Raw genomic sequence first — 14,313 nt, 5'->3', positions numbered from 1 at the left:
TCTTAGATACTCTCAAGCCCCAAGCAGAAAGCCTGGTCGTCTGGAGGAGATTAGAATTGATAGGAACAACTACCTTTGCTTAGATGAGGGGAAAAATTAATTCTTCACTTTTGCTTTTGAAGCCCACTGTGGGTCATTTTGTTCCCATTTCCTTTCTGTGAGGTTTTTTATTTATTTATTTTTTTCCAGTTGAAGAGTAAGCTATCTGCCATCTCAGAGCCAAAATGGTAGCTCAGGCAGCAAAAACAGAAAATCTCAAAGAAATCTTCCCCAGGGCTTTCCATGCCCCTCATCCCAGACCACACTGAGTGCTGACTGCCCTTGTTCTTCAGAGCTGAGGCTCCTGAATGGCCTTGGCCTTCTTCCTCACCAGGAAGCACTTTTAGGGAGAGAAGTCCTTGGACCCCATTGGACGTCCTGGCATTTTCTAAATAATTCTGTGGTGTCTCGGCAGTTCTCCTATTCTGTGAATATCTTTGGGGCTCTTTAACTGAGAAGTATAATCTCCAAGTAAGTACTTATTTTTGGACAGACTGGCTTTTTTGCGTAATAAAGCAGGAGACTTTGAGAACCTTCCAGGCAGCAACATGATTGTTTTATCTGAGACTTTGGCGTCGTCTAGTGTAGTGTTCTGTGAGGGACACAGTCACCCGTGAGATACGGCTGGGGTGATCCACGATGATAATGCCCGTATGTCCGTCTTCTCCTAGCGTTAGCGTACGCTTCCATGTTGATAACCGTGGTCAAGAAATCTTTAAATCTACTTGTATTTCTGATCGCGTCTAAGGGACTCCCAGACTTCAGTGCCATGACTAGAGTCCAGGCCGGTACTTTTCACTCCTGGATTTCTACAATAATTTCCTAAACATGCCTTCCCCTCCGGTCCAAGGCTGACTTAAAAAGGCTGCCAGGGTGTTCCTTTCTCTGCCGCAAATACGATCGTAATTCCCCACTGTCCTTCTGGTCCGTGGCGAACATTTTTTCTTCCCGTTCAAGACTTGCCTATTTTATGTGCTCCCACATGTGACATTTTGTGTGTACCTCCTCCCGATGCTTATCATGGTGTAGGGAGATGTGTTCACCTCCTTATTATCACAACAAATTAGAAGGTTCCTGAAGGTAAGATCTTTGAGTTCTCATGCCCGAGTTTAAGGATCACACCTCAGGGTTCAGTTAATATTTACCAAGTTAGTGACTGACTATAAATAACTAGAAATCATTTTAAATCCTTTCTTTTCTACATGATGGAAGAACACCTAATAATGTAAACTAAATTGAAGAACGTCCTCAGGAAAATGCTGAGCATGACATGAGGAGAAGATATAGTTTAGTTATCATCTACGATTTTATATTGGGGAGACATTCACAAGAAACTCTAATGGTCCAACTTTTTGGGAGCTTGCCTTATGGAAATGCTGCTTATTTTCTGCCACATCCATATTTTCCTACCCACGGCTCCTCAGAATTTCTAGAACGACTTAGTTCTCAATGATTAGCTCTCTTCTACCCTTAGCCACCAAATTCCCGAGCCCTGTCTTTGGTTTTAAAATAAAATCAGGATTGAATGCATATAAATATAATCGAATCATCAGTTTCATCAGAAACGTCTTACTTGCACCAAATCTCCTTAAATAGATAAACCGTGAAGGGAAATAACTTTCTACACTAACAGAAACCATGACCGAGTTCTACCTTTTCTGATTCCTCTATCTTCAAAATATAGTTCGGGTACAGCTGATTTTATTATTTTAATCAAGAGTAAAAAATTGAATAGAATTTTTTTTTTAAGTGGGGAAGAAAAGGGGCATTTATCAAATTTGCATGCAGCATTATATGATGAAATAAAACTTTCAACTGAGGGGGTTCAAATATGATTGTTATATATAAGAATACCAATATTAAGACAAATTTAAAAATTATATGGCAACACATTTTGGAATTCCATAAGTAAGCATATACTGTTATGAGCTACATTTGTATTTCGTGGAGCCTTAAACATTTGGCAGCACCTTAGGATACATGTAGTAATTTTTATTTGTGTTTCTCAAAAAACTAGGTTTTCTAATCAACCCAAAGCTGTAGGGAAAGGCAAGGAGTGGAGAGGGGATCTCATGAGATGTGTCCTTGCTCCTAGACTTGACCGTGGCATGCATCTGTGGGGCCCTTTGTTTTCCCTAATGCTGAGCTTTCTCCTAGGAATAAAGTGCAAACGCTTTCCGGACCTAGAAGGCCAGCAAGATTTGTCCCTCGCCCGCCACACCGCCATAATCCATCCCCGCTCTCCCCTGTGCAGTGCTCTGGGCTTCTCAGATACACCCAACTCCTTCCTGTGGCTGACATTTGCCTTTGTCAGCCACCCAGGTCATTTTTCCTTCAGATCTTCACAAACCAAACTCATTCTCATCATCACATCTCAGCGTACGTGCCATCTCCTCAAGAGAGGCCATCCGTGTCCTCCCCAGATTAAGGTGTGGCCCTCTGTTGCTGCTTGAGTCATCCCTGTTCTTACCTGTGCCTTCTGCCTTGCACCCCAGGTAGCGAGGGACCTAGAACTCCCATGAGGGGAGCAGAACCAGAACCAGCCTTCTGGTTAACTGGACTCATTTCACCTCTTCTAGAATCGGTGTGAAGGTTATGGTTTAAGGGCAGCTTTAAAAAAATAAAGGCAGTTAATATGGAAACATCTGGTTCAAGATGGAAGACCAACTGGCGATCGACATTAATGCAGAGGTGCAAGATATGAAGAGAAAAATTGTGGAATATTTGACGGAAAATATAACCCAAATAACTTAAAAAAAAAACAAACAAACTGGTCTCCAGATTTTTTCCTTTCTGTGATGTCCTTTGATCAGAACAGGCTAGTTAAACGGATGTGATCATAACACCATCTCTTAGAGATGAAAGACTCAGGCAGTCAACGAGCAGGTTACAGGCGGGTGGTTGCACTCAGAGTTGTGTTGTTGCTGACTGGGATGCAGATATTCACTTTTTAACAAATATTTGCTGTGGGCCACACGTGTGCTGTGTCTCGATCATGCTGAGTATCACTCTGTGCCTTCTGTAAGTGGTTAGTCCAGAAGGATTGTAACAACAGGTCCCATCCCGGAAGCAATTTCATTACAAAAGCTGGACAAATGTGAAGTTATACGTTGTGTGATGTTAGAAAATAAGATTTTTAACAGGGGTGGGGGTGGGGTAGGGGGCGGCTCGGGGCAGGCGGGGCTGTAAAAGGCCTCGGTGACAGAGCCAAGGTTTAATGTCTGGATACCTGAAGAATGATGGTGCCTCAGACAGAGAAGTGCATAGTGAGAAATCCAAGGTGACATCTAAGAAGAGATAAGGAGGTCTGTTCTAAACATCCCGAGTTGGAGTGATTGGCAGTTGAGTGGAAATGGACCACGAAAGGGCCATTCAGTCGGGCCTGGAGCTGGGGAGGGTCGTTTGGTGATAACTTTTAAAATGAAGCGACGTTAAGTATCCAGAGTAGCGTGGTATCTGGAACTTAACAGAAACTCAGGAAATGTTCGCTGTTAGAATTATTAGCATATAATTCAGTTTTAAATACCAGATGAGAGGGAAAATGCAAGGTAATTTGACGGGAGGTGATGGATTGGGGAGAGCAAGTGTGCTGGGGTGAACAGAACCGGTATCTGGAGCCTCACTGCTAAGGATGAACAGGAGAAGCTGGGCAAGGTCCACCGGCAGCATGAGAAAAACGATAACGAACGCACTCGGCAATGATCTATTTACCTTCCTCACCGCTAGGACAGCGCGCCTAGCCGTCAGGTGAAATCAAGCCCCAGAGTAGAGGAAAACGCAGCGTGCTCAGCTCCACCGGCTGCGGCGCGTTCTCAATGAACGACCAGATTCCCTTCCCCACCTCGCGAGGGTCGGCGAGCCCACCCGGCGCGTAAATCACACACCTCGGGAGTTTTGCATTAGAGAGCCCAGCAGGGGAGGAAATTTTCCGCAAGTAAAGAAAGTGGAACTAGGGCAGTCCGAGGAGATTGAAAGGGCAAAACTATCACGCAAGAAAACTGTAAGTTCTGATTAGTTTTATGACTTTGCCTTCGTGCCCCAGGAGCTCCATTGATCAAGGCTTCCAGGACGGCTTAGGGAGGGGAGGGAGAGGTGGGAGCGCTTGCAAAAATTCTCAAAGCTCTCCACCAGCACCTCGCTTTCAGATGCAAATACCTGGCGGAGAGATGGACGGGCTGCGGCCCCTCCCACTCTCCCCGCTCCCCGGGCTTCTCCCGCGAAGGACTCCATCTGCACGGATCCGCCGGGAGGGCGGGGGAGGAGGGGCGCGCGGGTGTGCGCGCGGGTGTGCGCGCGCGAGGCGGCGGAGCGGCTACCTCTCCAACAGCTCTCGCTGGGTCTCCGGGAGCTGCCCAAGTCTCAGTGGCTCCCCGGGCCGGCCGCGCACGACGCTGACGGCAGGCGCTCGTCGCCCACCATCCTCACCTGCGCCGCTCCCTCCCGCCCCGACCCGGCCCCGGCGCCCGCCCTCCTCCCCGGCGCTCGCCTCTCGCCCTCTCTCCGGACGCGCGCTCCCGCTGCTCCGGACCTAGTGTCCGAGCGGCCCGGGGTGGCCGGCGGGTCCCTGGGAGCGGGCGGAGGCGGCGGGGCTGGGCCCCGCGGAGCGGGCTGTGATTGGAGCAGCCGCCCGCGCCGGGCGGGCTGGCCGCAGCGGGTGCGGGGTCGGCGCCCCCCGTCCGCCCCGTGCGCGGAGCTGCGCACGCTGGGTCCCCGAGCGCCCGCGGGCGCCCGGCTGCTGAGCGCGTGCCCTCTCGGATGCCAGCGCCCTGGTGGCAGGCGCCGGACGCCGCGGGGAGGGCAGCGAGGCCCCAGGTGAGTGCGCGTGGCTGCCGGGGGCTGGGGACCGCGCGGCGGGGCAGAAGCGCGCCCTCGCGGTGCGCATTTGGAGGCTGGACTCAGCAGTGAGCGGAAAGCGGGCGGGGGGGATCCTCGCGGAGTTTCTCTGGCGTCCCCAAGTTACTGCTGTGTGGCCGTGGGACGTTGCTCCGCCAGGCAGAACCGGCGTGCGGACCAGGCTGCGGGCTCTCGGGCCGGAGAGCCGGCGCCGGGCGACCGCAGGTACGACGCGAGCTCGTGAGTTCAGGGTGAGGGCAGAACCCGGCGCTCTCGGGATGAAGCGCCGAGCACGGTCTGGCCCGCTCTCCTGGAGGGGGAGCACCAGTGGGCCCCCCTTGACCGGGGCTGGATGAGGCAGAACTCCGCGCCCCGGGGCCGCCAGGCTCTGCAGCGTGTGAGCCCGGAGTGGGGTGCGCGTCTGCGGTGCGGGGGTCCTTTAACCATCCGCGCTAGACTCCGTTTCCCTTCCTTGAAGGTGGAAGTCATTTCGGGGTGCGGGGCTTTTTGCGGTCATTAGTATTCTGCGGCCACCGTGCACCTGCAGGGCGTCCTGCTTCCCCTCCGCCCCACTGCTCCTTCGGGGTACGGTGGGGAAGGGTCGCCCTGCTGCTCCGAACGCCGGGCGGACTTCGCGGGTGCACATGGCACTCGGCTCCTTGCTGGTGTTCGACCTCTCAGCGTGGATTAACGAGCAAGGGCCTGTTGTCTGTATTGGCTGCACGTTTAGATCGTTAACCTTACGGATTTCTTAGATATTGTCCAGGTGAGTAAAGATTGGAAGTAAGTTCGCCCAGCTGTGGGCAAATGAGAGCCTGTGAAGTAAGCATCAAGGTCTGTGTGTCTCAAAGCTTTGGAGTTGTGCATACTGGACCTTAATTATACTTAAAACGATTTTATTTTGCAAGAAATATCTTCTGTTTATTAGATCATTTATTAAATGAAATATCTTTAAGTAGGACTTAAAGATAATCCCTGTAACCAGACAGGTGTTCAGATCATTTTTAATGCAGAAGTACATAAACAACTTTATGGGGCGGAGGGGATAATAGAAACATATAAGTAACGTGTGACTCTGTGGTTCATGCTACGTAACAAGTATGCATTTTAAAAGTCAGATCGACATCACAAAAATATTTTAAAAGTTTAGGAGCAGTGGCACTCTTTTTTTTTTTTTAAATAAAGGAAAGTTTTCATCGATCTATTGCCAGCAACATCTAAATAGTCCTGTGTGTCTTTATAAAGACAAGTTGGTGGGGGCAGGGAGAGCTGAGGAAGAAAGTAATTACATTGGAAGCTTTCAGTAACTCTCCCAAAATTACTTCTTTCCCAAAGAACTGGTTAGATTTTAAGTTTACCCAAGCTCTTTTCTTGTTACATATATAAAGGGAATAAAATACATCGAGAATGATTTTCATCGTTTTTTGGGGCTACTCGCAACAGTGTCAGTTAAACTGCCAAAGAAATGAAGCAGGTAGTGAAACTGGCAACTTGGTGGAAATCTTACTTATAGGTTAGTATTTAATATGGGGGGGGCGGGTGGCAGGAGCAATTAGGTAGCATCCAACGTTAATCATCTCATCTGGTCAAGTTAGCTGAAAGTCAGCCTGTGGAGGAAAAATAAAGGGTGCCATAATCAGTAGTGCAGACCAGCATTCTGCTGAAAGCTACTTAGGTCTGCAGCGCTAATAAAAGGGCATTGTGCACTTACAACGTGAGATATTATTGTGACGAAGAGCTGCGGTAGGTCATTAGAATTGTGTTAACAATCGGCTGACAGACTCACAACTCTTCTTAAGTCTACTTTTATTGATTTAATAGCCCAGAGCTTTCCCTTTTCTTATAAAAGAGTAATTGTAAAGCATCTCTATTACTGCAGTTTACCCTTGAACTGACTCTAGTTTTTAGCATCCAATGAAGAAGAGAGGGTGGGGAGTATACTGAGTTGGCCACTGTTCAGTCTTCCTAGATCTGAAAGTCAACCCATTCTGCCTCTTCAGGCTTGATGTCTTCGCTGGTCTCCCTATCCTTCAGCATTTTATTATTATTTTTTTTAAGGGCAAAGCTGCTCTAAACTTCTCTGAATGTATACTTACATGAGGAAGTAAATCCATTTTTGTGTCCAGTCAGTTACTTTCTTTGTCAGATCTAGAAATCGTTTTAAAGTACTGAACCCATCAACTGTTCGGTGTTGGGAATATGTATGCTCGAGTGATTTCAGCCTTCCTCGATTTTGTAATTTTTTGCATTTATTGCATTAGTAGTTTGATCACTTCACGGTTCTCTCTCACACACACACACACAAAAGGTTTTTTTTTTTTTTTTTTTTACCTGCTTGAAAGGCTTCAAAAAGCTTTAGCTTAAATTGGGAGTTTCAGAAACTTCTAAAATAACTAACACACGTGAGTCGATGGCAGAGGGACTGTGATAGAAGCTTTGCTCCTTGGCATGAAGGAATCGGTTGCTTTTAAATGGGGCGTAAAGGGGAGCTGAGGACAAGGGAAGACGACATGGGATTCGAGTCCTGTGTGACCATCTCCTCAGCTCTGACAGGCAGAGCATTTCTGCCTGCAACCAGCAGTGCTCGAGTGCCTCCTCTGGGAATTTCTTGGTGCTGCAGAAAGATGCCCCTGCCAACACATCCCCCTGGCCTTCTGCAAGACCCCTCACTGACTGATCAGTGCAAGTGCATACGCAGACTTCCGTCCAGGCATCCACGTCACATTATTGGGTAGACTTCCATTCTGGTAGAATTTCTTTTTGGCTGTTTTGAAAAGTGTTTATTGAAACATGTTGCCTTTTACTGAAGTCACATGAGTCATAACCTGGTGCGATGGTAAATGCGAGGGTAAATTGAGAATTAAAATTGATACAGCTAAGATACACCATGCAAGTATAAAGAAAAGCCCTTTAAATATAATTTTACCTCTTTGTCATGATATGAATAGCGGAGAAGGACTGTGCTTTGTCACTTTGTTTTGTCTTTGATTGACATAGGCTGCTTCTAGTTAATTATAAACTATTGTTCCTCTTTCTTTTTCATCCCTTTCACCCATGACAGAGGTTATTTGTGTTTCGTTGAAATTGACTCTGTGATCCACTTAGAGAAGTTTTCATTCCACGTCTGATCACCAGATGCACACTCTAGGCTATGTGATTCATTTCCAGGGCCCCTGCCTGAAAATTTAGGCCAGTTAACGGTAGGAGGCTGTGGTCTGTGGTTATAATGTTATCTGACCCAGGGAGCTAATGGATTCGATCACAGTTACTTTACGTGAGAAGTCACATCACAGAGGGTCACCAGCCTCACTAATTAAAATGTAAAAAAATTATACCTTTTACATACAAAAGAAGAGGGCTGTTTTATCACTACTAAACGTATGGAAGTTAATATTAACCTTTCAATGGTATACAGATGAAATAAATGGTAGTATATTTCTGAAATAGAAGCTGAAAATGGCAATATTAAATCTGGAATGATTATAACGGGTACGTTAGGAGACAGCTGTCTCAAAAGATAGGATTTGTTGTAGCAACAACCAAATAATCACATATGTATATAGACATTCTTATATGCCAAGAGATTTTCCGAGTTGGTACCCTATTTCTCAAACATTCAATGGGCCATTGTTCAAATTTCAGAGGAAATATTTAACTACTACAGTTTCTCAGTACAGTAGGAAGTTATTTTTGATCACCAGGGTTAATAAGGGTGGAAGGCAATTTTCAAGTTGGATACTGCTTACTGTCCATTTTATTTGTTGCATATAAATGTACAATCCTAAATAGATCTCTTCACCCTCTTATTCTGCATTCCCGACCCTCCTGGATGGAGATCTTGATGATTTCCGGCTTTGAAGTTCAGACTCATAGTCATATAACAATTTGAGTAAGATCAACTCTACTTTTCTTGGCTTTTGGAGAAGGTGATAAATTCCAAAGGTAATAAATTAAAACAATCTTCATTATCAGAGTGAGAAATATTTAACAGACACTTTAAATTATTCGTCGCATTTAGTCATGCCCAGTGCCATCAGTAACTAGCTATGTGACCTTGGGCATTTCACCAGGAATCTATAAATTTTGGTTTTGTCCTTGATAAAGAAGGGAGCGCCTTGGGTTTTTCTAATGGTCGTTCCAGTTCAAATATGTTATTCTTCTGTGTTCTACCACTTGGGGACTCTTCAGTCATGAGGAGCAGTGGGTTTGGGGGCTTCTTTGTGTTTTTATTCTCTAATATGAACCCTCAGGAGAACCAAGCAGCTAACTTCTACAATACTGAAGTGACAGTCTCTGTCCCATAGATATTGCCTTTAATAACTCAGCTTGCATGTTGTGGCCAGAAACAGTATGGCCACAGCTCTTAACCTGTTCTTTGTCCTGGATTACTTCCTGCCTTGTGGTGGTGTCACATCTGCTCATCCACGAATGGGTGGGTGTTAGAATGTATTGTTTCCCCTTTCTGCGTGCCCCCAAATGCATTCAGTAGATCTACTTTAAAAATAAGTAAAAGTAACAATGAACAAATATTATCCTTGTTACAAAACAGGCTAACTTTGTGGACAGTGATAAATCACAGTGACAGGTGACAGCTATCCTGGGAAAAGCAAGGGCAAATGAAGGTCTTTAAAGAAGACACTGGATGAATCAGGAGACGGTCTGGTCATTGAGTTTAAATACTAATATCTAATAGCCAAGGGATGTCCAAAAAAGAACAGGCTTCTTTCCCCAGACTGCACAAAACTAGTCAACGGAGGGCTGTTCTTTAGGCAGTGGCGAGGTCTTCATAGCGCCCTCTAACGCTGCTGCGAGGTGGTGCCATTTCCACTCTCCAGTGTGGATATCATTCACCCCTCGTAAGTACTCATTAAAAACAAGATGCCTGTCAGAATGTGGTTCAGCTTAAAGCAGTCTTGGAAATGACAGTTTCCTCCCCACAGGCCAACAGCAAGATTTCTTTTTTTTTTTTTTATTTTGTTATCATTACAAAATGATTTCTTGTACGATTACGTTTTATAGATCAGCCAGCAAAACATCGTGGGGAGTATCAGTTAGGTTCTGGAGGTGTTGGCAGTCATCCATTATGGATTTTTTCGATTCTCATGGATTACTTTCTGTCAAGCACAGTGACACATCTCAAGTGTCTTTTTGAACACCTTTTTCCTAGAAAATGCAAATTATTGAATTTATTTAGGGGCTATCACGTTCCACCTAATTGTGAACTGTACTCATCTTTAAAAGAGACATACAACTTCAAGTCAGTGGTACCAGTAGATAACGGACTGTGTTAGAGTTGAAATATACACCCAGTATATTTCAAAACATGTCAGAACCCCCACTTCTGATGCAAACTCCAGACACAGAAGCATGAGCAGCTGTTCCTTGTCCATAATTTAGAGAAACTGTGATGGTATAAAATCTTTACCAGATAAACCATTGGTTATTTATGTTGGACTGCAACAACACATCCTAGTTTAACTCCAAGTGCCACAAACCCTAAAATAGTAATACATTTTATTTTAATATAATCGATAGCCATATTTTATAGCTCAAGTTGTTTCTAGAAGGTATGTAGCACTGTGTGCCTTTTAAAAAGCAGTTTAGCACATAGAAATTATTTGCTAATTAAGCATGCGTTTAAGGTAGTCTTGTGGTTATATGTGAATGAGTGGCTGAACATGATACATTTATGCTCCTTGCCATGTTTTTGGCATGTTGCCTTTAATTTAGGTGGAACAGTCTCTAGAAGGTTTGCTTTTACTTTTTAACAGTTGTTATGCTGATGCGTAGAAAATTCTCGTTATTATGGGATGTTCAGTCATTGTTTTCAGGCGTGACCAAAACATTTGATTAAGAGGAGTGTGATAGTTACTTGAACTGATTTTTAAAAGTGGTTTCACAGAGTTATTAAGTGGAGCAGAAAATCCAAGAAAATTTTATAATATGAATTCATTTCAGTAAAATAATATTAGCTATGAGTTAAATAAATAATAATCTATGTACTTGGAAATCAGTTTTGCCACTTAGTTGAACAGAAATAATTGGAACAAAAGGTAGAATGATAAAGTGATTTCATGTCAAATAAGTGATGTTGGTTTAGTAAATGCCGCTTGACTACTTCTCACTCCCCGCCCCCTTTTTTCCTTTTTCCTTCAATCCATTTAAAATTTCCTTTGCTAGGTTTTATTTTATATTCTTTTAAGGCGTGTTATGCTGATCACAAGTATTACTTGTGATATTTATATATTTTTACTCTGAAAAAAAATCAAATGTTATACATTTTAAAAAAATACTTTAGCTTTAAAATAGCAGACCGAAGGAACACATTTTCATTCTTAGATTTTAAAAAAAAAAATGGGGAGGTTAATTGTTAGTTCATTAGCCATCGCCACAACTCTTTCAAACATCTGTGGTTGGCCCCATTCAGTTCTTAGATATAACCTATCCCTGTTGCTTTCCTCCTCAAAGTTATGATGCTACACATTTGTAACTGTCCAGAAGTTGACACATCCGTAGAAGTTACCTAAACTGCACACCATACATCATTTCTCTGCACTGTCTTTCTTGATGAGCTAGTAATGGTGAACAGATCAGCTCTTCAGACCTCCAGAAGGTCACTCTCCTAAGCTTGCCCACAGAAGACAAGATGACACACGACACGGCTTGGGTGCAGAGGTCGCTTGTTTCTGTTGTGACTTGCCTCTTGTTGATGGCTGTCTTATGAAACGCAGAGAGGAAGCTGAAGAAAGGGAGAAGATAAACAATATGGAAGTCTAAGAAGGTGCAGGACTTCGCTTTAGGGCACAGTTTTGCAAAGCGATATTTAACCCATTGTGAAAAATCAATCGCAATTGTGCTACAGTTCATTTATAAGGAAAAATGTTATTGTGCTACCTTTATGTGTGTTAACATATGTGGGAAGATAGAAATTCTGCTTGGAGAAGTTACGCAACAGGAAATTAAGTTCAAGTTTTGGTTACTTCTGTTTGATGACCACAGATAACTGAAGGTTTTTCAGAATGGTTCGGGGTCCTTCATTTCTTTCCTGATATCCCAACACGGGACAGGATGAGTTGGATTGAACTGTCGTACTGGCCTTGATCTTAAAAACCAGATTTGATTGAAAGAGAAGGGAAGGGTTTGTGGAAGACCGATGAAGAAAAGAGTCACCTGACCTGTAACCAGACGACTTTTCCCTTGCCATATTGGGTATATATCCCCAGTAAAGTCAGTAGCTACCAAAAATATTGATGAATATTCATTATGAAACACCCTGCCTCCTGTCGCAGGCATTCGCACGTCATTCCCCAGTTCTGTAGGTGCACTTCACAAAGGGTGTTATAGAGACATTTGTCTGTCTCATAGAAGAGCATTCCATTCTCCAATAATGTACACAGTCAGGCAAAGTCTCCTTGTACAGTCTTACAGACCTTCAAGAAAGGTGAAGGACATTTGGCTGGAGTGTGGCAAATACATCAAATACCATAGAGAACTCCAGAGGAATCACTCTGAGTGATTTTGACTCATAAACACAGTAGAGTTACAAAGGAGTTTACAGAGTAACTTAGTACATGGTTAATGTTCCATCTTTAAAAAGTGAAGTTAATTATAATGAAAACAAACATTTCATAAATATTTTCTGAATGCCAATTATGTGTCCGCTTCTGTTCTAGATACTATGATATGAAAATATAGTAGACATCCCTGTTCACCCAGATTTACTTTACTGCCAGCTGCTTTTAAAACCCTTGATTTAAACAGGGAAGTGCGGAGTTCTAGGAATCTTTCCTTCACAAATATTATCTCAATGACTGTAAGGTAATCCATGGCATGCTCTGAACTAACTCGTTTTATATAGTCTAGCTGGTTTGATAAAGCCATCATCTTGTTGTGTGGCAGACAGTTTTCAAGAAGCAAGAAGAGTAATTTAGGCATCTCATGTTAAAATTCATGATAAATTTTGTAAATATGCCAAATGCATCCTTTACACTCCTATGGCTTTTTAAAATCTCTCTACCTTTTATCTTTATTAACAATATGCACTTTTTCATAGCTTAAAAACCAATAAAATCAATTTTACATAATTGTCAAAGGCAGAAAAGTCCTGGAAAAAACAGACTTTATGAGGTAATTTAATTCAGCTCCTCTTTTGCAAATGCAAAAAATTAAATCCCAGAGGGATCCGGGGTCACACAGAAGATGGTGGCGGTTTTAGGACAACGATCCCAGTGGTCCTGGTCCCTGTTCAGATTCTCTTTCTTTTCTTTCTTATCAATAAACATCCCAGGAGAGCTGAAATAGATTTATCCAATTCTGATACCAGTCTTTGACTTATAAAAATTACAGAAGACATGCCTTTAGGAAAGAAAGTATTTCTCTCTCTCTCTCTCTCTCTCTCTTTTTAAGGATTTTGGTGCAATTGTATCCATCTCAGTTTTTTGGGTCATGATCCATATAGCTCTCTGGCACTGACTGGAACTATCAAGAATCTTTTCATTTAGTGTAAGAGTTGTCTAAAACATTTTACTATAGGAACATCGAAATGAAAACTACTATCACTTCACACACAAAATATGTTAACATAAATAGTATCAAACTAAATTAAAAAATCATAATAATCATCCCAATAGCTGTTTGTTTTTTATTGCTTTTAGTTGGGCTGAGCACTATCCTTAGCTTTTCATGTTTTGCTTATTTAATCCTATGAAGTAGACGCAATTACTCTCATTTTATAAGTGAGAGGCTTGAGGCTTTCTCTCTGCTTTCTCTCTTTGCCCTCTTGGAATTTGAATAACCTGTCCAAGGTTGCATAGCAAAGACACGACTGACTCAGAACTTGGGCCTTTCTCTGACGCCCAGTCTTTACCAGTGAATACTTAAAACTCCCTAAATTTGAGATTCCAAAAGTTCATTTGCTACTTAGTTTTTAAGACATCAGATACATTTTCACACTGAGACAAATTCACTCAGTCTAGAAAGTAGCCTAAAATAATGTCGCCATATCCCATTTTTTTTTTTTAAATTGAGCCTTAGGTTGAAAGTATTTATGTCCTTGTTTTTATGAGAAGATTCATTCTCTCTTGAGAAAGGAGAGAGGTGATACTGGAAATGTTTTTTGGCCTCAGGTTTCACATGCTAGTCTCAGTCCTGTCACTAAAACTCTAACCCGGGTCCCCAGAAACCTGGTTTGCCCCTAGCATCACCATGCTTCTTGGCGTGCTGACAGCTGTTCCTACCTAAGGCCACTCACCACGAGTACCTGGCTGTGATTTCTGGCTCATCACAGACAATCCCATACACCAGTGCGCCGTTGCCTGGTGTCAGCACCCTCTTACCTTCCGTCACTCCATTAAGTGGGTTAGTCCAGACCTCGCAGTGTGAACTTACAACCTCATTGAAGGGCCTATGTTGGAATATCAATACATGACCCTAAGTTTCTTC

General features: G+C 43.5%; 1 protein-coding gene across 2 annotated transcripts in view; it reads left to right on the top strand.

The window, feature by feature from the left end:
- Positions 1-3,856: 3,856 nt before the first annotated feature.
- The window catches only part of CDH7 (cadherin 7), a 120,993-nt gene continuing 110,536 nt past the window's right edge, over positions 3,857-14,313 (top strand). The window contains exon 1 of one of the 2 annotated variants that reach the window (XM_039839981.1): positions 3,857-4,039. Coding sequence is in view for 1 of the 2 variants with exons in the window: in XM_039839972.1 (XP_039695906.1) it covers positions 4,795-4,851 (57 nt within the window). In the remaining variant the exon portion in view is untranslated. Of the gene's footprint in view, positions 4,040-4,772; positions 4,852-14,313 lie in introns of those variants that run through there. The other variant, XM_039839972.1, reaches the window with a different exon arrangement.

The sequence above is a fragment of the Pteropus medius genome, unplaced genomic scaffold (genome assembly GCF_902729225.1).
Source record: "Pteropus medius unplaced genomic scaffold, Ma_sr-lr_union100, whole genome shotgun sequence".
Classification (NCBI taxonomy): Eukaryota; Metazoa; Chordata; class Mammalia; order Chiroptera; family Pteropodidae; genus Pteropus; species Pteropus medius.
The sequence above is the reverse complement of the archived record's forward strand: the minus strand, read 5'-3'. Positions and strand labels throughout refer to the sequence as shown.